Source organism: Fomitopsis serialis (assembly GCF_022376445.1).
Source record: "Fomitopsis serialis strain Sig1Antser10 chromosome Unknown B0H18scaffold_18, whole genome shotgun sequence".
NCBI lineage: Eukaryota > Fungi > Basidiomycota > Agaricomycetes > Polyporales > Fomitopsidaceae > Fomitopsis > Fomitopsis serialis.
Window position 1 is genome coordinate 273,488 of NW_025954978.1, and position 22,588 is coordinate 296,075.

Sequence of the window (22,588 nt, forward strand, 5' to 3'; positions counted from 1 at the left end):
CCATGAGGAATCCTGTCTCACTCTTCGCCGTTCAAGGAACAGATCTTGGAACGCATGCCTGCTAGACGCAGAGTACTCGTATTCTGGTGTCTGTCAGCTATCATTGAACGTTGAACGTTCATACACCACAACGCGCGGTGAGGTGGACTCGCGGACGTAAATCGCTTCAATGTGGAAGGGTATCCTTGTCGCGAGAGTCAATTTGTTATAACTCGTACACCTACATTTACATGCTTAGCTTCGTCGAGTGCGCAGCCTAGCGCGTGTCTATGCCCTGTGGAAACTCGCCTCCTTTCTCTACGATCTCCGTGATTTCTCCGCATATAGCCTTGAATGCCTTGCCAACATACTCGAAATCAGAAATCTGCATGATCATAGTAAGTCAGTCGCGGTAGCAGTCTCAACTTGGGTAGCATAGAACGAACATCGTTCCAAACCTGGGCGCTGCAGCGCGTCCACCAGGCGCCTGCATGTACGAAGAATCCCGCGGAGACGTTCCAGTCGAGGAGGAGCTTCTTGGTGACGTCCCTGAGGATGTTCTCGCGTGCCTGTGGTGTGTAGAACTCGCTGTTTGCAGATTCTGTCGGCAGCGGGAGTTGCACGTTGGTCTGAGACAGCTCTGTTAGCAAGACGGTGACGCATGGCTGCGTAAGTGCTGACCATGTTGAGCGTGAACTCTCCTGTTTCGTCTAGAACCTTGGTCCCTAGGTATTCTGCCAGCCTCTTACCTCCATCCAGGGCTAGCTGATGACAGTACGCATTGATGACGGCTTCGCCACCTAGCCACTGGCGGAAATCAATCGCTACAATGTCGAAATCGCGTCAGTATAACGGATATATAAGGACGAGTCAGTCATACCTCCACCTATGCTCAGGTATGGAATCTGGTCAGCCGTTCCAGTCCCTGAAGTGCCCACCTGTAAGCCCTTTTCACGTCTGGCTGCGCCGCTTACACCTACATTCATGCTGAAGGACGAAGTTCGTCTCGTCAGCCGGTGGTGGCTTTGAATCGTTAGGAGACAAGTATGCATGTGATGTCGGGATCGACGACTTGATGATATACTGGTTCCTGGGAGTGTGTCAATTCGGTGTAGACAGGTATCACTAATTGAAACGCCCCTGACCTCTTTGGAACGTACAAGAGCGCACAACCGCGCTTGGCGTAGAACCACTTGTGGCAATTCGAGATGAAGAAGTCTGGCTTCGCGGCGCTCAGGTTGATGTCCAGCTGCGAACAACAGCCCGCATCAGCGAGATGCGCATTTGAACAAAGTTGTGAAATGAGACGGGCATACACACCTCCTGCCCAATGCTGTGAGCGCCGTCGATGACACTCCATACGCCCTCTTCCTTACAGATTTGCGCAAGTTCCTTCCAGGGGAGCGCCATACCCGGGTTGGAGATGATCGAGTCGATCACTGCGACGATCTTGTTGCCCTTCCTGTTCTGGGCGCCCGTCGCATCCGGCGGGGTATCACTGTAGTCCACGTTTGGGTCTGCACCCTTGACCTCCTTGATCTTGACGCGGAAGTCATCTAGGATCTGTGCGCGCGTCATGGGGAACGTCAGGACGGTTTTCACGGGTGTAGGCCGAGGAGGCGCGGAGCGGTCGCTGAGAGAGCGGATGGTGCGCGAGACGGCGTTGTACGTAGTCGTTGCTGTGGACGCAGAATTTAGCCAGCTACCGTCAATGAAAGGTAGCGTGCAGACCTTCGATTATGACGTCGCCCTCTTTCCATTCGAAGTTCCTGAGGACGGTGTTGATGCCATGGGTCGCGTTCGGTACGAGCACGATCTCATCTAGTTCGGCGTTGACTACATCAGCTACGCGTTTCCTGCGGGCAAAGTCTCAATGTCACGCATCGTTGTCCAGTCATTGTGAGTACAGACCTGACTTCTTGCTGCATGCCCATATAGGTGATGCGGTGGAACTTGTCGGGTTCCGTTCCGCGAGAAGGGTTAGCTCCTGGCACTTGAGGAGCACAGGCAGCGGCAGAGACCCGTATGATCCTGCACAGAGTATGAGAGGTAATTTGAGGATATACGGTCGGATAATCTGATTGCATGAGTGCTAACCATGGTTCATGTTCACAAATCCAGGATCAAACGCCCAGAACGGGCGAAGAGCGTGACCAAAAGGAGGAGGCTTCCTGCCAGCATCATATGTGTACTGCTTGTGTCGTCGGGGCTGGGATCAACGGTATCAATGGCAGTCATCTCTCCTCAGAATCGAGAGGCACAAGAAGAGCAGAGAACGTGAAGGCCGCGGTAGACGAGGACAGACGCAGCTATATACGACGGCGGCACTACGAACGTTGACTCGGGACGCCCTCCAGCGACTGACTCGAGCCAGGAACGTTCAGAACTGGTTGGTCTTGGCCCCGACTCTTGGGTTGGTCAATGTTACGCAGTCACCAGTGTGGCCGGGCCGAGAATTAGCACTCACTTGCCTTATCAGGACAAAGGCCCTACCGCGAGTGAATGCAAAGAGACGAAAGCTCAAAGGGGGGCAGTTATCACATTATCCCGCTATGTATCGTCCTCCAACAAGAAATCCTGCACAGCTTCCTTCATCTGCTGCTCGCTCAACCTTGCCGGCCGATGCATGCCCGAGTCGACCCACACAGGCAGTGGTACGCAGCGTACGCTAGACTGCTCCGACGCCGGAAGCCCTAGCGAAGGCGCAGGTCGACTACTGCGACTGGTCATTGTTGTGTGGCATGCGTAGCATAGGTGCGGATTCAGAGACGTAGAGGCCGGAGGCGGTTCATCCTGTGATTTGTCGCGGGAGCGTATGGATATACGCGACTTCCATTCCTGCACACCTCGCTGTACAGGCCTACACAGGGCGCGTTAAGGACAGACAAAGTAGTATTCAGAATCACATACCGTGCACACAGGACACACAGTCCCGCAGACTCGCCCTTCGGCTCTACCTTCGTACACGTCCTGACGATGGTCGACACTGTTGACGGGTAGTCCTTCTCCAGACCGGTGATGAACTCTGCATATGTCAGTCTATGTGCATCGCTACAACAGTTCCAAACGCACCTCTCGTCAACGTTCCGATGTCTTGCTTAGCTCCTGACCATGGCCAGCGCTCCTTCCCGACGATAACCAGATCCCTCCACCTAGCCCACAGCGCGCACTCCTTGCGCCCGACGTCTCGTAGCGGCCTGACCACCCTGACATATCGCTTCCGGCCCCCGTCTCTCGTCTCATTACTCGCATCGTGCGATGGTTGTCCGTGATCACCTTCGGACCATTCCTGCTGCATCTCTTCCTTCAGAGTATGCCCCCTGCCCTGCGACACGCCGGATATCAGGGAGACGGCGAGGCTGGTGAGAGACGTCCCAAGGACCAAGTGAGAAGACTCGGTCCGCAGTGCGGTGTGTAGTAGGAGAAGCCGAACGAGCGTCTCGACGGTAGACGGCACAGCGGTCGCGGTTGGTAGGGCCGCGAGATATGATTGGAGGGACCGCAACGGCGTGGCGGAGGACGCGAGGGTCGATAGCCGTAGCTCTGCGGACTGTCAGAGATCACGGAGGCCGCTCGCCCGCATGAATCACTCACCCTCGCTGCTCATGTCCACGGCAAGGTTGGACGCATCGCGCGACGCGTGCACTGCCTCCACCAGCTCGCGTCGAACGCATCTTGCACGCGCAATGGACGAAGTCGACGCCTCGTACTTCGCCACGAACCGCTCGATATCGGCCGTCTTGTCTCGCATCTACTTTGAGAATATCAGCTGCAGTCCCCGGTAGTGACGACGTGCTCACTCCGGGAAACGCGTCGCAAATCTCCACGTAGCACACCGCACCCTCTTCCAGACTCTTCGTGTCGAGGATGATGCTTGCCTCCGTCCGAGGGCATCGTAGACTGATCCATGCTCACATAGCAGCGGTGACGAGGTCGAGGAGGACAGTCGCGCCGAGTCCCCCGGAGAAGCCGACCAGGAGGTTCCCGTCCGGTCGCAGAGCTGTGCGGCGGGGGCCGTCTGGTGTGGGGTTTACAGACGGCTCCAAGCCTCTTCTGAACTTGTGGATGATGAGGGGAAAGAAGCAATCCCTGCGAGACGAGGGAGTCAGGCGACCAAGTCGGATGCACAGATGTGAGAGGCGCACTTGCAGTACACGGCATGACGGATCACGATGTTTCCTTGCGCTTCTTTGCATCGTACACAGTATTTCGTCTTGTCGTACTTTGGCGACCTGCGGGAAGGAGTCGACTCAGTTTTCTCCTGTCGATCGATGCAAAGTCAACGGCGTACGAGGCATGAGGGTATCACCCTCCACAGCCGGGGTTTCACAAGACATAATCTTCGCAGTCCAGTCCTGCCTCTGTTATGTGATTTTCGAGCACGGCCAAGAATCGAGTTGGTGGCAAAAGTCGTAGCTTGGTGAGGGCTCGTCGGCGACCTGCAAGACGCGCTCACGTGACACGTGCCGGGTTGTGCACGGCGCAGAGCGGCAGCACGCCGCGGCTGCCGTCAAACTTCAAGACTTTCTTCGGACTTCCGCTGCAAAGAGTTCTATGGGTAATCTGGCGGGATCCGTTCAGGTTTTACGTTCAACCTTTGATATGCTGCGACATGATACTACGTCGATATTACTCGGCTAATCCGTCGAATCGCACTGGCAGCCTCAGCCAGTGGCAGGTTAGTATTCGAAGGTGAGTCCGGTGTCGACGTCCGAGTCGGACCTTCCGAGTCATTGATGTTCAGATTCAACGAGGCAGTCGTTGAAACGGGGAGGATGCGCCAGGCTCTCCCGTCTTGAGCTCTCCCAAAGCAGAGTCAAGTTAGGGCAGTCCACGAGCAACGCGGCAGCGACACGGACGCATACCAATGCCTACGGATCCTGCCAGTGGCGTCGCTAGTGGGCTGCTGTGAAGAGTAGGATCTGCCACCGCCAGTGGCACCAGTGGCTTAGCGCAGGCACTCAAGTACTCAAGGCCATAATGGAGTATCCTCACGTTATCAACTCACGAGATGCCGAGGGCAGACGTAGTACGACACGTCTCAGTTCGGGACCCCGAGTAATAACAACTTGAAGTAAGCACTGTTCACAGCCACGCAAACCAAGTGTTAGAAGTTGCTTGGAAGCCACCGAAGGTTCCCATTCGCGTTGTGTATCGATACCTGGGTACGCTGAACTGGGAGCTGGCTAGCAGACAGGAGGTCATTGACCTCTGGAACCGAGCCGTACGCCACTCGTTGACTACTCTGAGGTCTGGCAGTGTACAAAGGAACAAGCACACTGAACGCAAGGCTCGAATATCATTCTCCGATGAGTCCTTGAGTCTCCATTGTCATCCACACGCGCTACTAATCACTACAGATCGGGATCTCAGCACTTATCTTGCGCGCAGGCCCGCGTGGAGGGCATGTGACGGTGGCGAACAGACGCTTCTGTGTGAAGGTTGCGAGCGGGTTGCGAGCCTCGAGGCAGGGGCCCCGCCACTCTTCATGCTAAAGATGGCAGGAAGGCGCCTCTTGAGCTTGAGCTTGGATCTTGATGCTGGTGAAGGTGCAGTAATGTCAGCGCTACACGCTCTTTGTGATCATACAGGACGCCGCCTTCACTATGTCGCTACACGCGTATAAAAGAGTGTGCAAGGGCCGCTCGAGGATGTATTCCGTTTGCTCCCCTGGCCCGCCATGGACACCCTTCACGATTACTCCGACTGGATGCACTGGCCTGAAGATGTCCTCTCGGAGGCCGCCCCCATGTCACGGTATTCCACCGACTGGGATCTTTCTGCGCTGCATCCTGGCTTTCTCGCACCTCAAGGACGGCAGCGGAGCAATCATCATCGCTGCTTCACCAGCAGCAACCAGAAGGCTATGACGTATCTCACTGGCCAGCGGAATTGATGGGCTGGGAGAAGCAGCCTTCTCTACTGTGCGCCGCTCCGCTACTTGCTCCTACCACGGCTTCACTTATACGCCTGCATGAAACCTAGTGATGCCTCCACGTTGCCAGATGGCAATGTGGGGGAAATCTTTGGTATGAACGGGGAACAGTCACGGTCTCCGGGGCCCAGTGCAGCTGGTTTCTCCCACCACTCTACTAGCACGCTCGCGCAGTCTGGACTTCGTACCCCTCCTGTATCCCTTCCTTTGGATCTCGACATCCCTCCAAACCAAGAGGAATCCGTCGACGCACAACTCTCTAGCTCTTCCGGGAGTCTCCTGCGCCATCCTCGCCGACGGCGCAACCCTCGTCCAATCCCTACTCTCGTAGGCCGCGGGATACGGATTTCTTGCTGCACAAGTATCCCTCTACGTCAAATGTGTCGCCTGCCGTTTCGCACCCCGCGCCACCTGCGCCCAATAGCGTCCTTCCGACGTTGGTATTGACGTCCTCGAGGCCGCGAAACGTTCAGTACGGACACTCTCGGGACGATATCGACAGGATCCTGAGCGAGGCCACCGCTCCCACAACCGCGTGTCCGTATTGCGGAAAGCGCATCACCGGCGCTGGCCTCGAGCGTCACCTCCAGACCCACGCTGCAGGACAGAGACAGGACGAGATCTACTGTATTGGAGTTCCTCCCGAGTCGCAACCTTCGGACGGCGTTAAACGCCAGCAGTACCTTCATCCGATGACTGGTGAAATCTTTGTGGGCGGTTGCGGTACAGGATTCAGTCGACGAGACGCATACCTGCGCCATTTTCGGAAGGCGACCTGCTTGCCGGGAGCGGATGCTTGGCGAAGACGAATAGGTGGAGGCGAGCCTGACTAAGGAGATAATGAGTTACTATACGATGTGAGCACGTTCTCTTCCCTGCTCTCATAGCTTAGCGCTGACGTGATGAAGATGTTCCAGATACTCGCTGTGACCTAGATGGCTTCAGTCGCATTTCGAACTTTCGCGTTTAGTCACAGTGGAGCCCGCTGCTCGATGGACGCTCGATCTAGAGAAGATATTTCACGAACGTTGAAACTGGATTGGACGGACGCATTTGAAGCATACAGACAACTAGCTAGCAGGTCACTGTTGACTGTTCTCCCAAAAACGAAGCAATCACTTCGCCAACTTGAAAGTGCACCAGGTGACCGTGGTCAGATCACGTTCTGTGACGCAACGCGTCGAATGTCACGCCAGAGCGCGTGATGGGGTCGTGGGCCGCGCGATTGGTTGTTCTCAGACCTGCACGAGCTGCCCCTTCGCACCTTCAACTGGAGGGCTATAGCTTATACCCTGGGCGCTGTTCTCACATTATATCATACCTTCTGAATCGGCACAGGCGATATAAGGGAGACGTCAGCGAGAATGGGCCGCCCTTGCTCTCACCCTCGACCGTGAACAGGTATTCGCCGCTGGAGCAGCGACGATATGTCTCAACAGACCACAGCACGCATTCTCATCTACTCCGCGACGCGCGGGTACCGACACGACTCAATTCCTGCGTCGATTGAGGCTCTGAAAGCCAAAGCGTCGGTTATCAATGTTGAATACGATGCTACGGAAGATCAGTCGTGGTTCACCGACGATCGCCTCAAGCAATACGATGCGATCCTCTTCCTGAACAACTCAGGAGATGGTGTGTACTCACTTCTTCGACGATACAGACAATGTTGATATGGGTTCCTGTTGCAAGTACTCGATGAACCTGGGAAGGCTGCATTCCAAAAGTTTCTGAACTCGGGAGGCAACTTCATCGGTGTTCACTGCGCTTCTGCTTGCTTCTACAACGATGAGTGGTTCCAGAAGGAGATAGGTCGGTGAACGTGTTCCGGGCATATACGCAACGCCTCCCTGAACTTTGACATGTGCCCACAGGCGCGCTCTTCGACTACCATCCGGATATCTGTACCGCGGTACGTATGCCCTGCTTGGACGGCCCATGGAACTGAACACCGATCACCTGAGCACAGGTGTTCGACGTTGCGGGGCCTCCCCACCCAGCGACCAGCATGCTCCCAGCCAGATGGGAGCTTCATGACGAAGTGTATGCGCATGCGCGTGGTTGTTTTCCCCGCACTGATGCCATATGAACAGGTACAATTTCACGTCGGACCCGCGCAAAGTGGGGGCGACGGTGATCCTTACAGCAGACGAGTCCACCTACTCGGGTGCGCATCTTAGCTGCAACTCGCGCGTTGACCTAACATTGTCTGATTCCAGACACTGGTGAACGCAAGTATGACCACGGGAGTCCGCATCCAACCGGTATACGCAAACCCGCACCTCTGCACCAGTACGTGCATGCTGACCCATGCATCCACAGCGTGGTTCCAGGAGCGTGGTGCCGGTGTAGCGCCAGGCGGAATAGCAGGACGTAGCTTCTACACGAGTCTGGGGCACTGCATCGAGACGTGGCAGGTTCGTCGCGGTCTTGCAATGCTCTGGCAACCATCCGCTGATTATCCTCTTTTTTAGGACGAGCTCTTCCTTGCACATGTGCTGGGCGGCATCCAGTGGGCTTTACAGTCTGGCACCACGAAGGCTTACAATCCCAACGCTCTGGTCGGGAACGCTGCGGCATGATACCAGCCGTCTTGGAGCATACCGAGTAGGAGTGCATTGCAGACAAAGTGCGGATTACAGGTATCGGAGAACTTGCGGATCTAGTCTCGTATGTGGTTCCGACGCGAGAATCTTGCCTTGGTCCGAGAATATGTGGCTTCTCGGCGCAAGTACATATTACCAGCGAAACAAGACGTACGAAGGATCCTCGGCTCCGGCGAGACAGACTATTGGAAGTATCAGTCCGGCTATGAACTGGTTGGTTCAGAATCCGTAACAATACTTATTGTAGCTCAGAGAAGCAGCGAACCCGGGACGAGCGCTTGCCTCCCATCTTCCCCATTCGTCAAATTGTCATCGCAGAAAAGTGCATCTTGACAATGCTGGCCAACAGTAAGGGCAACGGCTTCTGCCAATTGCAGAGCCAAGATGGCATTGTTGCCTCGAATAGGCGCCACACGACGCTCCGTTGAAGCTGGCGCTAGACAGACGGCTTGAAACGTGCCTACTACGGATAAGTATCACAACGCTTACAAGGGCGCGCAACAACCGAGTAGAACATCCATACTAGGACCGGCGTTGTGTCCTGATCCGCGTGGATTGAGCTATCGACCACGAAATTGGCAGCGGAACCGTCAAGTCTATTCATCTGCGACTTGCAGCTGACTCCGCAACCTGCCGACGGAGCCAGACACGAACTGCGACTGGGATGCATCCACGAGACGCAGCAGTCCTTGGTCCAATAAATTATCGTAGTAATGTAACACGGTGAAAACAAGAGGGTACTCAGCAGGCTTAAGATATTACACAGTCAACAGAGATCACATAATGATACAGTCGCCCTTCCTCTTGGCTTTCTTCGCCGGTTCGTCAGCAGGGAGAGCCGATCGAGGAACGTGCTGTTGGGACGCTGTAAGCTCCTCTCGTGCTCTCTCGCGCGCGCGCCGGGCCTCTCTCGCCTGGTGCGCACGTTCATCCTCCTCGGCCTGCAGCTGTCTCGCCAATTCAGCGCTGCGAAGGAACCCGTATCAGCGTACAGTCCCGCAAGATGGCAAGACACACGTACTCTCCGCGCTCCTCAAGCGTCAGCCCCGCAGTCTCTGCTTCGAGCGCGGCGAGCGCGCTCTCGGCTGTGTAGCCCGCATAGTCCCCGCCAGCCGGGCTCGAGTGGATGAAATCAGAGTCGACGAAGGACGACATGCCACCTTCGACGTCCTCGAACCGTTCCCACACGACCGAAGCCTCGTTGAGGAACACCTGGTCCGTAACGAGGGTGTAGAGCCCGCCGTCTGGCCCGTGGGGCTTGTACAACACGGAAAGGTGCGAGTTGCGGAAGAGCGCGACGAGCTGGCCAGGCTCGATGGCAGAGGCGAGTGTGAAGAGACCATAGTACGTCAGCTGTGATTGGGTCTTGTCGATGAAGTCGCGGATGATGACGGCTATGGGCGCAACGGATCAGAACTGCTGTGATGGGCCCTAGTGATCCAGTACTACTAGCACCTACCATCTTGCACCTTCTGTCGGTCGTCACGCGAGAGCGTGTTGTAACTTCCACCGCTGCTACTGCTCCCGCCCGCCTCGGGCTCAGCGGGCACTTCCGCCGATGCGAGCAGACGGCCCTTGGTGAGGTGGTCCGCTTCGACTATCAGGTTTACGGAGGTGTCGTAGTCTTGAGTCCTCGAGAGAATCTGGTATTCCGGACTATCGGGATCTGCCAGCCAGCCATGCACGAGCTTTATGCCGGCATGCTCGAATAACTTCAGCTCCCCGCCTTCACCCGCTGGTCGGAAGGCAGTTGTGCCAGTGAATAGCGGGTTCAAGTCCATACCCTCTGTAATATGAATCAATGGTTAGCTCCGAGAGATTTCTTAGAGAAAGGAATAGATGTGAAAGTCGATGGGCTATCTGCTTGACACTCGACACATCGAACGCGACTATCGAGCAACTTCGCAAAAGCTGTCCAAGAGCCGCGTCCTGATGTTAATCCCATGAAGTCATAGATTGAGCACGCACTTCTCGTAGCAGGCATGACGGACAGAGCCGCAGTGGTATCCTCCCCAGGAGTTGCCGTCAACAAGTATTCTCCAAGTAACCGAGCGAGATAGTCATACGAGACTGACGTCCGCTCTGGTGGTTGGATCTCAATCTGACCGCGCAAAAGTAGAATGTTGCCTGCAGTTCATTAAGTCTAGGACCGCAGAACACAGCCACCACGAGGCCTACATATAGCGATGAACGAACACGGTCTGGAAGCGTGTAAATAGGCGTGAGACACCAACCAGCCAATCACACTGACCCATTATAGTTCTGGGTGATAATCTTCAGTGTCCTCAATGCCGCGTCGGGTGACGGTCGGAAAGAGACTTCTTTGAGGTACCACAACTCCTCTATTGACTCTCTGAGGTTGTCTTGGTGCGAGATGAGGTTGTCTTCGTCGTGTCTAGGGGCGGCATTGTCTTCTCCACCATCGGAAGACATAGAGATATGGATGAGCTGCACAAGAGGGTAGCAGTTTCGCGTTCTCGGGATGGTATAAGTCTAGAGGATCGCGCGCGTGCTTGACAGGAAGACGCGCGACGCGTGTCCGCAGCCACCGCGCATACACAGGTCCAAACAATGTTCCTTTTCGAGCACCGCTTTAGTTTGAAACTTGAATGTGCTCAATGAGTTGTCAATGAGTCTTCCTCCGAATCCAGTCCTTCAATTGTTGTCAACGTTTGCAGTGCTGGCTCAAAGTCGCAAGTGTGATGGCCTCCTTGGTGAATACGACACTCAAAACCCAGCGCTCCAGTGTGCACCGTGAACACGATGGCCGGGAGGCCACATAGTCTTGGTATGAGTACTTATGCTTCCTCGTGCTGGCTGCATGATAAGTTTATGATGGGAACATGCCTAGATGTACCGTTAATGTAGAACGAAAATACCTGGAAACGCTGAGCAGAGGCTCAATTCGGATGCTATACACGCTCACCCGGGCCTGCCACGGGTAGCAAGCTTCCAGTCGCCATTGCCACACCCATTCTTGCAGGAAGTTGCTGGCATCGGCGCCGTGAAAATATACCTATCCATCGGTAAGTAATTTGCTCTGTAACCCCGTAGTGCATCGTGATAGAAAGATTACACAGGCTGGCAGCCGTCGGAATGCACGCAAGAGGGCACCGAGCGACCGCGGCATCCCTGACAATCGCTGTCATCTGCTGAATCGCTCACGTTCATCCTAACGGTTGAGCTGTGCTTGCTCTATGGTTGGCATGGTATACTGTCGTACGCAGCAGATGTTCTCGCGTACATTCGGACAGAATTCGAACCCAAAATGCCCTGGGATGTCGCTCGCCGACCGCAACTGATATCCCCATCTTTCGGCACACAACTGCACCAGGCCTAACTGGGTGACCGGAAATATCGAACGACTGATGGCGTAAACGCTGACATTGGAAACGTTGAACGGGCAATTGGGCAGTCCAACGGCGTCTTGCTACGATGCAAGTCCTCACAGCCTTCTCCCGTGAGTCTCTCGTGATTCCAGCTACGCAGGTTCTGCACCCACGAGACATGAGTTCCTTACTTCTGACACGCCAACCGCTCTCATCATACACAACAGGTTCGCTTACGCAATCGCAGGACACATACAGTGTAATACACCGGGGGTCCGGCGTAGCACAGGCATGAGCCACAGGCTATATGTATGGCAGATCGGAACTCAGGAAAGCATATTGAGTCTGACCCCTGAGGGGCCCTCCTGATCATGATCAGTGAGGTATATGAGCGGTCCGGAACACTGCATGGACAATTGTGCAGCTTCTCGTTTACGGTGAGTACTCACATTACTGCGTGCTGGCCTGGCTCCCACGGGCTAATAGTGTGAAGAATGAACACTTGAAATCCCAATACAGATTCACTGATAGTTACAATCGTTTGCAAAATGGCTGTGGCTCCCCGCCCCACATCGCCACGGCACCTCTCGGCAGGACGACCGTGCACCTGCACCCCTCGTCCGAGATATTACCTTGGCCAAGGTCGAGAGAATTTTGTCTCGGACCCGCTCTGTGCATTCTGCACAGGTAACGGGACTGACCAGGTCCGGTGGTGCGGAGTCGGGGCCGGCGAAAGAGGATCAAACAAGATACTCGTCGCGTGCACATGCGACTGCCATTATGCACACGACTGTCATGCAACACTGGAGTGTCCGCTTCATCCTGCGGGGTACGCTGCCAGCATTTGCAGGCATCAATGGCTACTAATCAAGCATACAGCACTCGCCACAGTCGACTAGTCGCGAACAGATGTGGCCAGTACCGACTCGCACGGCATCAAGATCAGGTCGCATATGCAGCACCGCTGACTCGCGTATAAAGGGAGGGCAGAATGCTATGGAAAGTTTGCTAGCTATTCCTATCTCTTCGTGGCCCGCGCCCGTGACGTTACTCGCAATATAGCTTCTACTCAGAGGGAGTGGCCGCATCGCCCAGGTCATAGTAGACTTCCCGGCCGGGCGCCGCGGCAGTGGATCACCGCATGACAGACTGATAAGTACAGGCTCATGCCGGCAAACCAACCCAACTTTCCTGTAGCACAGGCCATCTTTATTTCTTGGATGTGACGCAACCGCAATGGATGGGCAGTAGATGGCGACACAGGTGGCTCGTAACATCGACTGTCCATGTCAGTGGTCACTCAAGCTGCCGAAATCGACCGCGACACAGCGGGTTCCGGACTGGCGTATGGTCGACTGGATCACTCAGTTGCTGTCCAAGAACGTCACAATAGCACACTTCTTTGAATTCGATACACCGTCACGTCGTTCACTCGTCACATCGGACATACAACTGAAATACTCTGATACAGTGGTAAATTGGTACTAGGACTGCACCACTTCGGGGCAAGAAACATACGGGACGTATCGTACATCTCTTCACAGATCGTAGCTACACTACAGAACGCTCCCCGGCGGGCGCATCACCGGTGTCTCCTCCCAAGAAACGCCAGCAGGCGTGGTGACCTCCCACTCGCTTGCAGCACCGCCGTGTAACCAGCCTCAACCACGCACCCACTCGAAAACCCTTCCCTTCCCTGCCATCCATCTCCCGGACGTGATCGCCCAGTACGCTCTGTGCGTTACCCAGTCACACTCCGGGCCGGTACCAGTCGCCGACAGGTCCCTTTCGCGCACGCTCTTGACCAGCAGCGCGATCTGCGGGTTCACCGACACCGGCAGCGCGTCCCGCAGCCGAATCTCTGGCAGGGCAAAACTGTGCCCGTTCGTCACTGCGTACCGCGCCGTGCACGCCGTCGTCCAGATCCGCTCGACGAATGGGCGCTCCGGTCGCTCTTCAGTCCGCGCCGTACGCCGATACAACACTCGCACCGCGTCGTCCACCCCGAGCGGCGCGACGAATGTTTCTTGCGGTTTGACGTCCTGTGCATAGTCAGCATGCATCACCGAACTACCTCCGCTCACTTCCACCAGGTTCGTAACAGGCGAAACACGCACCTTCAACGTAGTCTTCGCCACTTGCTTGCCATCGACGTACACCGTCAGCGGGCCTGCGACGAGGGTGTGCGTACTGGTGTTCCTCGAGCGACACTCGACGAACGCGGCCGCGCGCGACCGCGGCACGCACACCCACATGAACGCGGCGTCCAGCGCAAGCGACGCGATCGGAACGGCGTGCCCCGCACCGTCGCTCGGGATGCTCGCCCTCTCGGCCGCAGACAGGCGTACGTCGGCCGCGGGCGTGCTCTCGCGGATCGTAATCTTCTCGCCGACCGCAGTGACGCGCATGTCGGACACGTGTCTGTTCCCTGGGTTGCTCCCATCGTCGATCTGAGGCTTGGGCTGGAGGGCTGCTTTGTCCGTTGCAGCATCCTGCGCCGCGCCCTGAGAACTCGGCTTTGGCTGCGACCCGTATCCAGTTTGCTGAGCCGGGGAGACCGTCGTGGAAGGAGGGGACTTCCCGAACAGACCACCCCCAGTGACCTGTCCGAAGGCTGAGGGCCACCCCGTGCCAGCAGCAGTGTTCTGTTGGTTCCCAGCCGCTTGAGAACCAAACAGGCTCGAGCGGGGCTGTTGGGCTGCAGGGATGCTAGCAGTAGCGCCGAACCCACCGCTCTGCTGTGACGCTGGGCGATCATCGCTACTGCTATGCGACTGGAATATGTTGATAGCAGCGCCGGTAGGGGTGCCTGTGCCCGTCAGTGCAGAATGACCGAACAAACTGCCCCCAGACGAAGGCATAGACGCAGGAGCTCCGACCAACCATGCTGGTGCTACTGCAGCAGTCGCGGGAGCAGCCCCGAACCCGCCAAGACCGGTCGGGATGCGGACAACTTTGCGCCCAGCCAGCGACGGAGTATCGGCATCGCTTTCCTGACGAGGCCCGCTGCTCGTTACGAAGGCGATGTCCGTGTCGTTCCAGTCTTCGCCCGACGTCTGCTTCACCCGCACGTTGCAGTGGAGGGACACCGTCGACGCAGGCTGGCCGCTAACGGTCGTAGCGTGTAGGTCGTAGTACGGCTCCCAGCTAGCATCGTTGACCTCTGCCCGTCCGTCAGTTGGCGTGGATATCGGCGACACGGCGACGAACTCACTGTATGTCATCTCAAGCCCGGCTGAACAAGCCTCGGCGGCGATGATCACGAAGGTCACTCGCCCGCCCCTCTTGTCATTGCTGTGAGCTTCGTGCCCTCTTCTTTCAATGCTCTGTCAACCTCAGCAATCTCATCGTCGAGCTTCCTGATGCTGGCGACGGTGGACCGACGACCAGCCATGAAAGCATCTAGGAAGTTCACAGCATCGCCAGGCGCAGTGTGCGCGCTGTTCAGCGTCCGCGCGTAGTCTACGAACAGGCTCAAGCCCTGCTCAAGCACCTTCCGCTCATCCTCTAGCTCACGCTTGCGCGCCAACAACGCGACACTGTCGTTCGCAGGCACTGCTGCATTGGGTGCATCGACAGTGCACTGAACATCTATCACGCGAGCGGAACCGCTCAGATGTGACACTCGCAACGATTGGCTGTCTATACTGCTAGATAGCTGAGCAACGTGCACTGTATTCCTACCCGCCTACCGTAGGATACACGACGTACAGCGCGACTAGTCAAGACATGGAGATGTACCTATGATATCTCGTAGACGCACCTTGAGGTCGAGGGCGAAAGGCCGGACGACCTCTGCTGCCGTGCGATAGACGGTGACCGACTTGATAGAGTGCTCAGAGGCGTTGAGAGTAGTCATGGTTGTAGAGTGGAAAGGTGGAAAGGGAGGACTGGGTGGGAGCCAGGTCTTATATACAGCTGACTCATCTGAGTCAGCATGACAGATAGGCGCTCATTCCGCGGCAATTGGCGGACGCACAGCAAACGCAGTCACTGGAACACACATTGGCTTTGGGGCAAGTACCAGTACTGCCATTTGACTCAGGGTGGCAAACCATCCCGCGCCGGTTGACAGAAAGCAAACGGCGACAATACTCGTAGTGATTCTATAATATATACATACAATACTAGAGATTAAGCATGCGCAGAAAGTATAACTCAATATACAACACTCTATCCCTTCCAACAATCCCTTCCAACGTTGTTATACAAATCCCATCTAGTGCAGCATCGAGCCAGAGGCCGTCGTACTCTGACTGGACGGCTCTCCTCCTCCAACGGGGATGACCGCAACGCGAGTGCCGGACTTGCTGATGTCCTTGCTCACGCGGGACCGCCCTCTTCCATCTCCCTTCGTCGACGCGGCGCATTACTCTGCGGCGCACCTTGACGCCGGCATCAGGGCGGATGAGGGAGAGGCAGATGAAGGCAGCAAAGGCGAAACCTCCCGCCGCTACAAAGATGGCCTTGGGGAATGTCGCGACGGTCTCGCTGTAGATCAGACCGAATATGAGCGGCTGGATAAGAAAGGTCAGCGACACTTCATGAGGCCACTAGAGCGCTACGCACCCCAATGATCATCTGTCCGATGGTGCGCAGCATCGCAAACAGCCCGAACAGCGTGCCACGGTTGTCCTCGCCGTTCGCCTGCATGATGCACAACGCCAGGCTTTGCAACGCAGGGTCAACGCCCGCCCCGAAGCTGCTCAGCGAAGTGAACATCGTGAACGCAACCGAGCTGGAGTCAGGCGACGACAGCGACACCAAGACATGCGACATCAAGTCGATTACGAGCGATGTCCGCAGGAGCCCGAAGTCAAAACGCATCTCAGCAGCGATCTGTGCAGGCGTTTGCGGCGGCTTCTTCCCTTGAACAATAGTTGGCGCGGAAGCCTGCGGAGAGGGCTTGGGTTTGGGCTTGAAAAAGTAGATGGCGACTGTGTTTGGCTCAGAACGCATGCACACGCTAGTTAGCAGTGGGATTGACGTACCTGGCATGAGCACCAGGAGATACGTTGTCCGACAGGCACCCATAGCTGATATGTAGTAGCTGAGCTGTGGTCGGTGTCGTCCATCAAAATTATGAAACCGAGGAAGCGTAAAGAACCTACTTGTTCGGCATTCCACTCGTAAACATGCACCGCGTACAAGTACTTGACTTGGAAGATGCCCTGTGACAATGTGTGAGCTTCGCCCGTTAGGCGCAAGTCAAGAGAGACGTACAGTCGACAACGCATATACAAGCAAGGCAAGCGCGATGAGAGTGATTCGCCAGTCCTTCCTGGAGGTTCCGTTCGAGTTCTGAACGGTCCTTGGCGCCAACAATTTGAAGGGGCCCAAGAAACCCGCAATATGTCCTTGCTTGCCAGCAGACGACGGCGTCAGGCCCTCCCCACCAGGCAGCGGCTGCGCCTCTGGCGCTACTTTCGCTCTCTTGGTAGGTTCAGGGAAGACGAAGAGGGCAAGCATCAAATTCACCAGCGAGCAGAGAGCAGCGACGTAGAACACCGTCGTGACATTCTGCGTGGTACCATGCGCGCTTGGGCTAGGCAGGGTCCCAATACGAATGGGTGGCGAATGAAGAACGCGCCAACCACTGGCCGAGGCGAAACCGAAGAAAGAGATACCGAGGAATCGGGAGAATATATGCGCGCGTGAGCCGTCTGATGTACAGTCCGATATGTAGGCGTTGACGGCGGCCATGAGCGTCTGCCAGCCACCCAGTAGGCCTTCTACCATCGGCGAATAACGAGAATTTGTGGCCATGAACGGCGAATACGCTGTGTGGTGTGGAGACTAGGATGAATGTCAGATCGCTGGCAGCAAACATCAGCTATTGTATGGCAACTGAGATGGCGTCACGCACGTTAGGAAGAGACCGAGTGTCGCCGCAGACAAAACCTTCGTGCGACCACGCGTCTCGCCAAAATGACCCCACCAGCCTGTCGTTAGTGCAGAGAGAACGCCAGCTGCGAACGTCATGATCGTCTGCAGACGTGCTGCACCCTTCTGAACGGCAGGGTCATGTATACATCGCTTGGAGGGCAAGTTGCGCGGATCCGGTTCGTCGTCATCGTCGCCGTCGCCGTGTCTTCCGTAAGAAACATGATAGGTTGATGATCGGCGTGAATAGGGAATGCGACGAACATTCCATCCGGTGCAGGTGCAGAGGATTCGATCGAAGAGGGGACATGTGGATAGTTAGTCGAAAGGATAGCGTTGGTGTTCTCGGACGTGTGGTTGTAGCCGTGGTGGCCATATATAGCGTTACAGGAAAGTTGAGTGAAGACTTCGACTCTGGGACCAATAGTCATGCCGCGCTGAATAATAGTACCTATCATCAACCAGCAGCGACGGTTCGTAGTCCAACGAACTCACGACGATCGACGCGTGATTGAGAATGGTACGAGCCTAGAACGTATCGTGCCGTCAGCTCATGTTTCGTCAAGCTATGTATCTTGCGAGCATATTCGAGTGACTATAGTGCACCAGCAGCAGCGGAGATCCAAGTACCACCGCGACTGACGATGCACCATGACATCGCAGACCCGCTCCACCATTCGCTAATTGAAGATGAAATCGAGTCTGCCAGGATCGTACCACGGCGAATGCATCAATAGCGTTGGCCGCAGTACACCATCGGGGCTCATGATTGCGAATCACGTTTTAGCGAGTACTGTGGCGATGACGACCGTCGCAGCGAGTTGCCTGAGTCAGTCCCCAGAGTCCGGGCGCTGGACCTCTGCAGGGCCGACCTGGCGCACACGGGTGGCCTGAGTGCCCCCGAAGAATTAGAAATAAGACTCGACGAAGGCCCTGCTCTCGACCACAGCACCTACAACTTATGTTCGCTCCAAGGATATGCCGCATCGGACTGCATAGGCTGAGAAGTGATTGTGGTCGGAATACTCACCACAACGGCCTCGCACGATACCATTTCTTCTTCACCGCCCTCGCCCTGCTGCCACTGAGAAGCGGTGCCCTCTCATCGCCACCAGGGTGGGACTGCCCTCCAAGCGACCGGTCGGAAGGGGTGGCCGGCGGTGCACGCGACGTCATTCCGGACGCGTCGGCAGGCGTCTATGATGCTCTAGCTCTACAGATCCGTCGTTGCAGCGGCCAACGTCGCCAAAGCTTCTGTCGAGCAGGTCGCCAGAGGAGAGTGGTGGTCCGGAATGAGAGGGTGGGACTGGCTGCGGGACAGTGGACATGCGGCGAGTATAAGTCCCAGCTAGAGCGTGGACGGCACGAGCTCGCCGTCGTCGGCCCCTTTCAAAGATAAGATAGAGTATATGAAATGAGACACGGAGATGATTGTCGGGAATAAGAGCCGTCGCTGACTTGGTATTCAAAGTTGTGGTCGCATTTCATTCTCCGCTAATTCTTCACAGCCACATGATTGAAGGTCCGATACGCTCAGACATGGGGTGACGAGTCGGCGCTTCTATTACCACCACCTGCGGCAGGTGTCGCCACTTCTTTCCATTGACCACCACACCCAGCTCGTCGTCATGAACGTCGACGACCAACAGCCCCCACCACATCCTCTACAACCTACAAATGCTCTTGCTGGACCCTCGACGATGCCTGAAGTACTACCTATCTACCTTCCTCCCCCAGGTTTGTCGCCACGCTCGTTTCCCGTGTATGCGAACTCACCTCGCTGTTTCACCCCTCAGGCCCTCCCCGACCACGCCCTCTTCTTACCAGTACTCAAGACCTCGTCAAGCGTTTCCAACTACTACCGGCATATGACAAGTATGTCCGGCCGTACGCGCCGGCTGTCGGCCAGCCATCCGTGGCCGCGGACAAGGGCAAAGGCAAGGAGAAGGAGATGTCGGTCCCTCTGGGTGCAACACCAGGTGCTGTGCCAGATGGAGAGGAGGACGACGGAGATGGAAAGAAGAAGGCGAAAAACACGTACAAGCAGCTCATCAAGGGCATTCCTGGTGCGTGCGTTGGCCACTATGGCGCGTCGGGTTTTCTCACCGTCTGCGGCAGGGAAACATTCCATGAAGAAGGACGACTACCTGACCACGATGATGCAGGTGCCTCCGAAGCAGAGGATCTCCATCCTGCCGTTTGACCAGCGGACACAGCGGGATGCATTCTCGGTCAGCTTGGAGGGCCTCAAAGGCGTACGACTGCCTCCTGTCCCTCTGCGGTGCAGGGCTGACGCTTATTGCAGTGGAATATCAACGCGCTCGTCGCGGAGTCGCCGCAAGCGCGAGAGGACAGGAAGAAACGCAAGGAGCTCAAGAAGCTCGCAAAAATACAAGGCCAAACCCCGCTCGTGGCGGGCACACCCTCCGTGTTCGGCCTGCCTGCAACCCCTGCGGCAGTGTCATCGTCAGCAACCGCTTCAGCTCGAGGCGCGACGCCGAAACTTGCAGGCGTACAACGGCCGGCTGCCTCAATACCGCACGCGAACGTAAACCCAAGCCATCCCCGAGGCCGAACGCCCGTCGGCATCGGTACACCGCAGTCGATGCCCACGCCTGGCACTGCTGCCATCCCGACACCCGCACCGACGTCGGCTGCGTTCAGCCCCTCCGTGGCTACGCCTGCCACGGCAAGCGTGCCCACCGTCGCAGAGCCAAAGCGCGGGACCAAGCGCGAGAGGGAGCCCACTGGGGATGGATCCCAAGCCGTCGCGCACACAAATGGCGTGGGCACCACGAAGGGGAACGGGAACGGGACCGCCACCTCCAAGCCGGCCATGGTTGTCAGCGCGAAAGCGGGCAATGCGGGAGTCCGGCCGAGGCCGCTGAAGAAGCAGCGCATGGTGTGTTCGTACTTCTGTTTTGTCGCGCGTCCGCATGCTCAACGTCTCCGTTCGCCGTTCAGGACACCGAGGGCGCTGCGAGGCCCCTTCCCATACAGCAGCCGACGCCGCATGCATGACCGGCTCTCCGTCGAAATATCGTGACAATCATCTCCGATGTCCGATGGAACCCCGGTCCTGGCGCCTCCATCGTGTGCCTACGCGTTCGTCCGACCCGCGGCATACGTTTGCAGCGCTGCGTTGGCCTCTTTACGTTGGCTGGCAGTGCGCCCCTCGACGCCGACACATGCATTACAAATCCAGCGCGACGCTCCTGCCCCACATCATGACCTCGCCACGTCTCCTCACACCCCATCTGCTCATTGTCTCCGCGCATGCACGCATCTTTATCGGTCCTCATCTCAAGGCTATTCTCATGATTCATATCAGCATTCAGTATCCTAATACTACTACCGGACGGAAAGTCTCGCATCCCATTCCATCAGCTTCATCCAGTCTCCGTTTCTGTGGGCCCGTGTATTTGTGGCGTCACCCCACGTATCGTAGCATATGTTGCGAATCAATCCTGCTGTTGTGTGTTCGTCCGGCCGTCTGATCGACCCTAGTGCTTCACACTGCAACGCCATCGCTGCCCCTGCTCAGAAAAGTTGGATGGGTATCTTCGTATGCGTCCTTCCCTTGTACATAGGCTCCAATGCAAGCTGGAGGACCTGTCCAAGGAGCGCCTATCTGCTCTGCTGTGCCATCATGCATTATCGATCAGCACCTCACGGTATATAAACGGCTCAGCTCCCCCCCAATTCCCCTCCTACAACCATGACTACTCTCAACGCCTCTGAGCATGCTATAAAGTCGGTCACCATCTATCGCACGGCAGCAGAGGTCGTCCGACCTTTCGCCCTCGACCTCAAGGTGCGTTTACGAGGTATCATAGGCACATTCTCTTGTCTTGACTACGCGCTGTACGTCGTGTATCCTACGTAGGCGGGTACGAATCGAGGGTGCGTCGCTCAGCTATCCAGCAGTATAGACAGCCAATCGTTACGAGTGTCACATCTGAGCGGTTCCGCTCGCGTGATAGATGTTCAGTGCACTGTCGACGCACCCAATGCAGCAATGCCCGCGAACGACAGTGTCGCGTTGCTGGTTCGCAAGCGTGAGCTAGAGGATGAGCGGAAGGTGCTTGAGCAGGGCTTGAGCCTGTTCGTAGACTACGCGCGGACGCTGAACAGCGCGCACACTGCGCCTGCCGACGCTGTGAACTTCCTAGACGCTTTCATGGCTGGTCGCCAGTCCACCGTCGCCAGCATCAGAACGCTCGACGGCTGAGGTTGACAGAGCACCGAAATTAGAGGGCACGAAGCCCAACAGCAAGGCAAAGGAATGGACGAGTGACCTTGGTGATCATCGCCGCCGAGGCTTGTTCAGTTGGGCTTGAGAAGACATACAGTGAGTTCGTCGCCGTGTCGCCGATATTCACGCCAACTGACGGACGGGCAGAGGTCAACGATGCTAGCTGGGAGCCGTACTACGACCTACACGCTACGACCGTTAGCGGCCAGCCTGCGTCGACGGTGTCCCTCCACTGCAACGTGCGGGCGAAACAGACGTCGGGCGAAGACTGGAATGACACAGACATCACATTCGTAACCAGCAGCACGCGTCGTCAGGAAAGCGATGTCGATACTTCGTCGCTGGCTGGGCGCAAAGTCGTCCGCGCGCATCCCGACCGGTCTTGGTGGACTTGGGGCTGCACCCGCGACTGCTGCACCGGCATGGTTGGTCGGAGCTCCTGCGTCCACGCCTTCACCTTTGTGTGGTCCGTTTGGTCGTTCTGCGCCTACGGGCACGGGCGGTGCTGCTATCAACATTTTTCAGTCGCATGACACTGGCGACGATCGCCCGGTGTCATATCAGATCGGTGGGTTCGGTGCTAGTATCCCTACAGCCTAAC

The 22,588-nt window shown here is 56.5% G+C and overlaps 10 protein-coding genes across 10 annotated transcripts; 4 read left to right on the top strand and 6 right to left on the bottom strand.

The window, feature by feature from the left end:
* Positions 1–256: 256 nt before the first annotated feature.
* Positions 257–2,217, bottom strand: B0H18DRAFT_1083990 (PLP-dependent transferase; the record flags this gene model as incomplete). Its single annotated transcript, XM_048031729.1, is given in 11 exon segments — positions 257–364; positions 426–608; positions 661–803; positions 860–936; positions 956–1,069; positions 1,125–1,228; positions 1,300–1,658; positions 1,711–1,848; positions 1,891–2,010; positions 2,077–2,170; positions 2,200–2,217. 11 exon segments carry the CDS (start codon positions 2,215–2,217, stop codon positions 257–259), a joined length of 1,458 nt encoding a protein of 485 aa, XP_047895777.1.
* A 282-nt stretch (positions 2,218–2,499) lies between these two features.
* Positions 2,500–4,382, bottom strand: B0H18DRAFT_995156 (uncharacterized protein). The gene is made up of 8 exons (XM_048045308.1): positions 4,264–4,382; positions 4,125–4,211; positions 3,909–4,068; positions 3,780–3,821; positions 3,574–3,730; positions 3,052–3,522; positions 2,890–3,004; positions 2,500–2,839 (listed from the first exon to the last, which is right to left on the bottom strand). The coding sequence occupies exons 1-8, from the start codon at positions 4,314–4,316 to the stop codon at positions 2,530–2,532; spliced, it is 1,395 nt and encodes a 464-aa protein (XP_047895778.1). The 5' UTR covers positions 4,317–4,382; the 3' UTR covers positions 2,500–2,529.
* A 1,277-nt stretch (positions 4,383–5,659) lies between these two features.
* Positions 5,660–7,012, top strand: B0H18DRAFT_1103242 (uncharacterized protein; the record flags this gene model as incomplete). The annotated part of the gene is made up of 5 exons (XM_048032575.1): positions 5,660–5,736; positions 5,793–5,903; positions 5,965–6,157; positions 6,178–6,771; positions 6,823–7,012. 4 exons carry the CDS (start codon positions 5,660–5,662, stop codon positions 6,745–6,747), a joined length of 951 nt encoding a protein of 316 aa, XP_047895779.1. The 3' UTR covers positions 6,748–6,771; positions 6,823–7,012.
* A 148-nt stretch (positions 7,013–7,160) lies between these two features.
* Positions 7,161–8,905, top strand: B0H18DRAFT_995164 (ThuA-like domain-containing protein). Its single transcript, XM_048045309.1, has 8 exons — positions 7,161–7,549; positions 7,607–7,726; positions 7,789–7,826; positions 7,884–7,957; positions 8,008–8,081; positions 8,134–8,178; positions 8,237–8,331; positions 8,389–8,905. Exons 1-8 carry the CDS (start codon positions 7,342–7,344, stop codon positions 8,494–8,496), a joined length of 762 nt encoding a protein of 253 aa, XP_047895780.1. The 5' UTR covers positions 7,161–7,341; the 3' UTR covers positions 8,497–8,905.
* B0H18DRAFT_995168 (uncharacterized protein) lies at positions 8,906–11,019 on the bottom strand. The gene is made up of 7 exons (XM_048045310.1): positions 10,772–11,019; positions 10,699–10,721; positions 10,489–10,647; positions 9,980–10,306; positions 9,542–9,914; positions 9,010–9,486; positions 8,906–8,956 (listed from the first exon to the last, which is right to left on the bottom strand). The coding sequence occupies exons 1-6, from the start codon at positions 10,951–10,953 to the stop codon at positions 9,297–9,299; spliced, it is 1,254 nt and encodes a 417-aa protein (XP_047895781.1). The 5' UTR covers positions 10,954–11,019; the 3' UTR covers positions 8,906–8,956; positions 9,010–9,296.
* A 2,214-nt stretch (positions 11,020–13,233) lies between these two features.
* Positions 13,234–15,728, bottom strand: B0H18DRAFT_995178 (uncharacterized protein). The gene is made up of 6 exons (XM_048045311.1): positions 15,613–15,728; positions 15,184–15,537; positions 15,064–15,133; positions 13,967–15,012; positions 13,605–13,891; positions 13,234–13,484 (listed from the first exon to the last, which is right to left on the bottom strand). Exons 1-6 carry the CDS (start codon positions 15,706–15,708, stop codon positions 13,406–13,408), a joined length of 1,932 nt encoding a protein of 643 aa, XP_047895782.1. The 5' UTR covers positions 15,709–15,728; the 3' UTR covers positions 13,234–13,405.
* Positions 15,729–15,936: 208 nt separating this feature from the next.
* On the bottom strand, positions 15,937–19,171 carry B0H18DRAFT_995187 (uncharacterized protein). Its single transcript, XM_048045312.1, has 11 exons — positions 18,763–19,171; positions 18,238–18,260; positions 17,997–18,183; positions 17,716–17,940; positions 17,620–17,665; positions 17,073–17,558; positions 16,961–17,020; positions 16,841–16,904; positions 16,419–16,786; positions 16,223–16,366; positions 15,937–16,200 (listed from the first exon to the last, which is right to left on the bottom strand). Exons 1-11 carry the CDS (start codon positions 18,906–18,908, stop codon positions 16,069–16,071), a joined length of 1,881 nt encoding a protein of 626 aa, XP_047895783.1. The 5' UTR covers positions 18,909–19,171; the 3' UTR covers positions 15,937–16,068.
* Positions 19,172–19,432: 261 nt separating this feature from the next.
* On the top strand, positions 19,433–20,753 carry B0H18DRAFT_1083995 (uncharacterized protein; the record flags this gene model as incomplete). Its single annotated transcript, XM_048031730.1, has 5 exons — positions 19,433–19,469; positions 19,529–19,798; positions 19,851–19,987; positions 20,038–20,634; positions 20,697–20,753. 5 exons carry the CDS (start codon positions 19,433–19,435, stop codon positions 20,751–20,753), a joined length of 1,098 nt encoding a protein of 365 aa, XP_047895784.1.
* A 689-nt stretch (positions 20,754–21,442) lies between these two features.
* B0H18DRAFT_995193 (uncharacterized protein) lies at positions 21,443–21,701 on the top strand. Its single transcript, XM_048045313.1, has one exon. The coding sequence runs from the start codon at positions 21,451–21,453 to the stop codon at positions 21,616–21,618; it is 168 nt and encodes a 55-aa protein (XP_047895785.1). The 5' UTR covers positions 21,443–21,450; the 3' UTR covers positions 21,619–21,701.
* Positions 21,702–22,155: 454 nt separating this feature from the next.
* On the bottom strand, positions 22,156–22,490 carry B0H18DRAFT_995194 (uncharacterized protein). Its single transcript, XM_048045314.1, has one exon. It carries the CDS (start codon positions 22,356–22,358, stop codon positions 22,170–22,172), a length of 189 nt encoding a protein of 62 aa, XP_047895786.1. The 5' UTR covers positions 22,359–22,490; the 3' UTR covers positions 22,156–22,169.
* Between the last annotated feature and the right edge of the window lie 98 nt (positions 22,491–22,588).

What these genes read in the sequence shown, in the direction of transcription:
- B0H18DRAFT_995156 (XM_048045308.1), bottom strand. Translation starts at nt 4,316, where the DNA reads ATGTCTTGTGAAACCCCGGCTGTGGAGGGTGATACCCTCATGCCTCGT. An exon ending in ACCCTCATGCCTCGTACGCC is followed by an intron (nt 4,212 to 4,263) that starts GTTGACTTTGCA and finishes TCCTTCCCGCAG; the next exon opens with GTCGCCAAAGTACGACAAGA. An exon ending in CGACTGTCCTCCTCGACCTC is followed by an intron (nt 3,822 to 3,908) that starts GTCACCGCTGCT and finishes AGTCTGGAAGAG; the next exon opens with GGTGCGGTGTGCTACGTGGA.
- B0H18DRAFT_995164 (XM_048045309.1), top strand. Translation starts at nt 7,342, where the DNA reads ATGTCTCAACAGACCACAGCACGCATTCTCATCTACTCCGCGACGCGC. An exon ending in GTGGTTCCAGAAGGAGATAG is followed by an intron (nt 7,727 to 7,788) that starts GTCGGTGAACGT and finishes ATGTGCCCACAG; the next exon opens with GCGCGCTCTTCGACTACCAT. An exon ending in CGGGAGTCCGCATCCAACCG is followed by an intron (nt 8,179 to 8,236) that starts GTATACGCAAAC and finishes ATGCATCCACAG; the next exon opens with CGTGGTTCCAGGAGCGTGGT.
- B0H18DRAFT_995168 (XM_048045310.1), bottom strand. Translation starts at nt 10,953, where the DNA reads ATGTCTTCCGATGGTGGAGAAGACAATGCCGCCCCTAGACACGACGAA. An exon ending in CCGACAGAAGGTGCAAGATG is followed by an intron (nt 9,915 to 9,979) that starts GTAGGTGCTAGT and finishes TTGCGCCCATAG; the next exon opens with CCGTCATCATCCGCGACTTC. An exon ending in ACGCTTGAGGAGCGCGGAGA is followed by an intron (nt 9,487 to 9,541) that starts GTACGTGTGTCT and finishes GTTCCTTCGCAG; the next exon opens with CGCTGAATTGGCGAGACAGC.
- B0H18DRAFT_995178 (XM_048045311.1), bottom strand. Translation starts at nt 15,708, where the DNA reads ATGACTACTCTCAACGCCTCTGAGCACTCTATCAAGTCGGTCACCGTC. An exon ending in TCGACGATGAGATTGCTGAG is followed by an intron (nt 15,134 to 15,183) that starts GTTGACAGAGCA and finishes AGCAATGACAAG; the next exon opens with AGGGGCGGGCGAGTGACCTT. An exon ending in GCGACTGGTACCGGCCCGGA is followed by an intron (nt 13,485 to 13,604) that starts GTGTGACTGGGT and finishes CGGTGCTGCAAG; the next exon opens with CGAGTGGGAGGTCACCACGC.
- B0H18DRAFT_995187 (XM_048045312.1), bottom strand. Translation starts at nt 18,908, where the DNA reads ATGACGTCGCGTGCACCGCCGGCCACCCCTTCCGACCGGTCGCTTGGA. An exon ending in ACGAGTGGAATGCCGAACAA is followed by an intron (nt 16,905 to 16,960) that starts GTAGGTTCTTTA and finishes CACCGACCACAG; the next exon opens with CTCAGCTACTACATATCAGC. An exon ending in TCGGACAGATGATCATTGGG is followed by an intron (nt 16,367 to 16,418) that starts GTGCGTAGCGCT and finishes TTTCTTATCCAG; the next exon opens with CCGCTCATATTCGGTCTGAT.
- B0H18DRAFT_995193 (XM_048045313.1), top strand. Translation starts at nt 21,451, where the DNA reads ATGACTACTCTCAACGCCTCTGAGCATGCTATAAAGTCGGTCACCATC.
- B0H18DRAFT_995194 (XM_048045314.1), bottom strand. Translation starts at nt 22,358, where the DNA reads ATGCGCGCGGACGACTTTGCGCCCAGCCAGCGACGAAGTATCGACATC.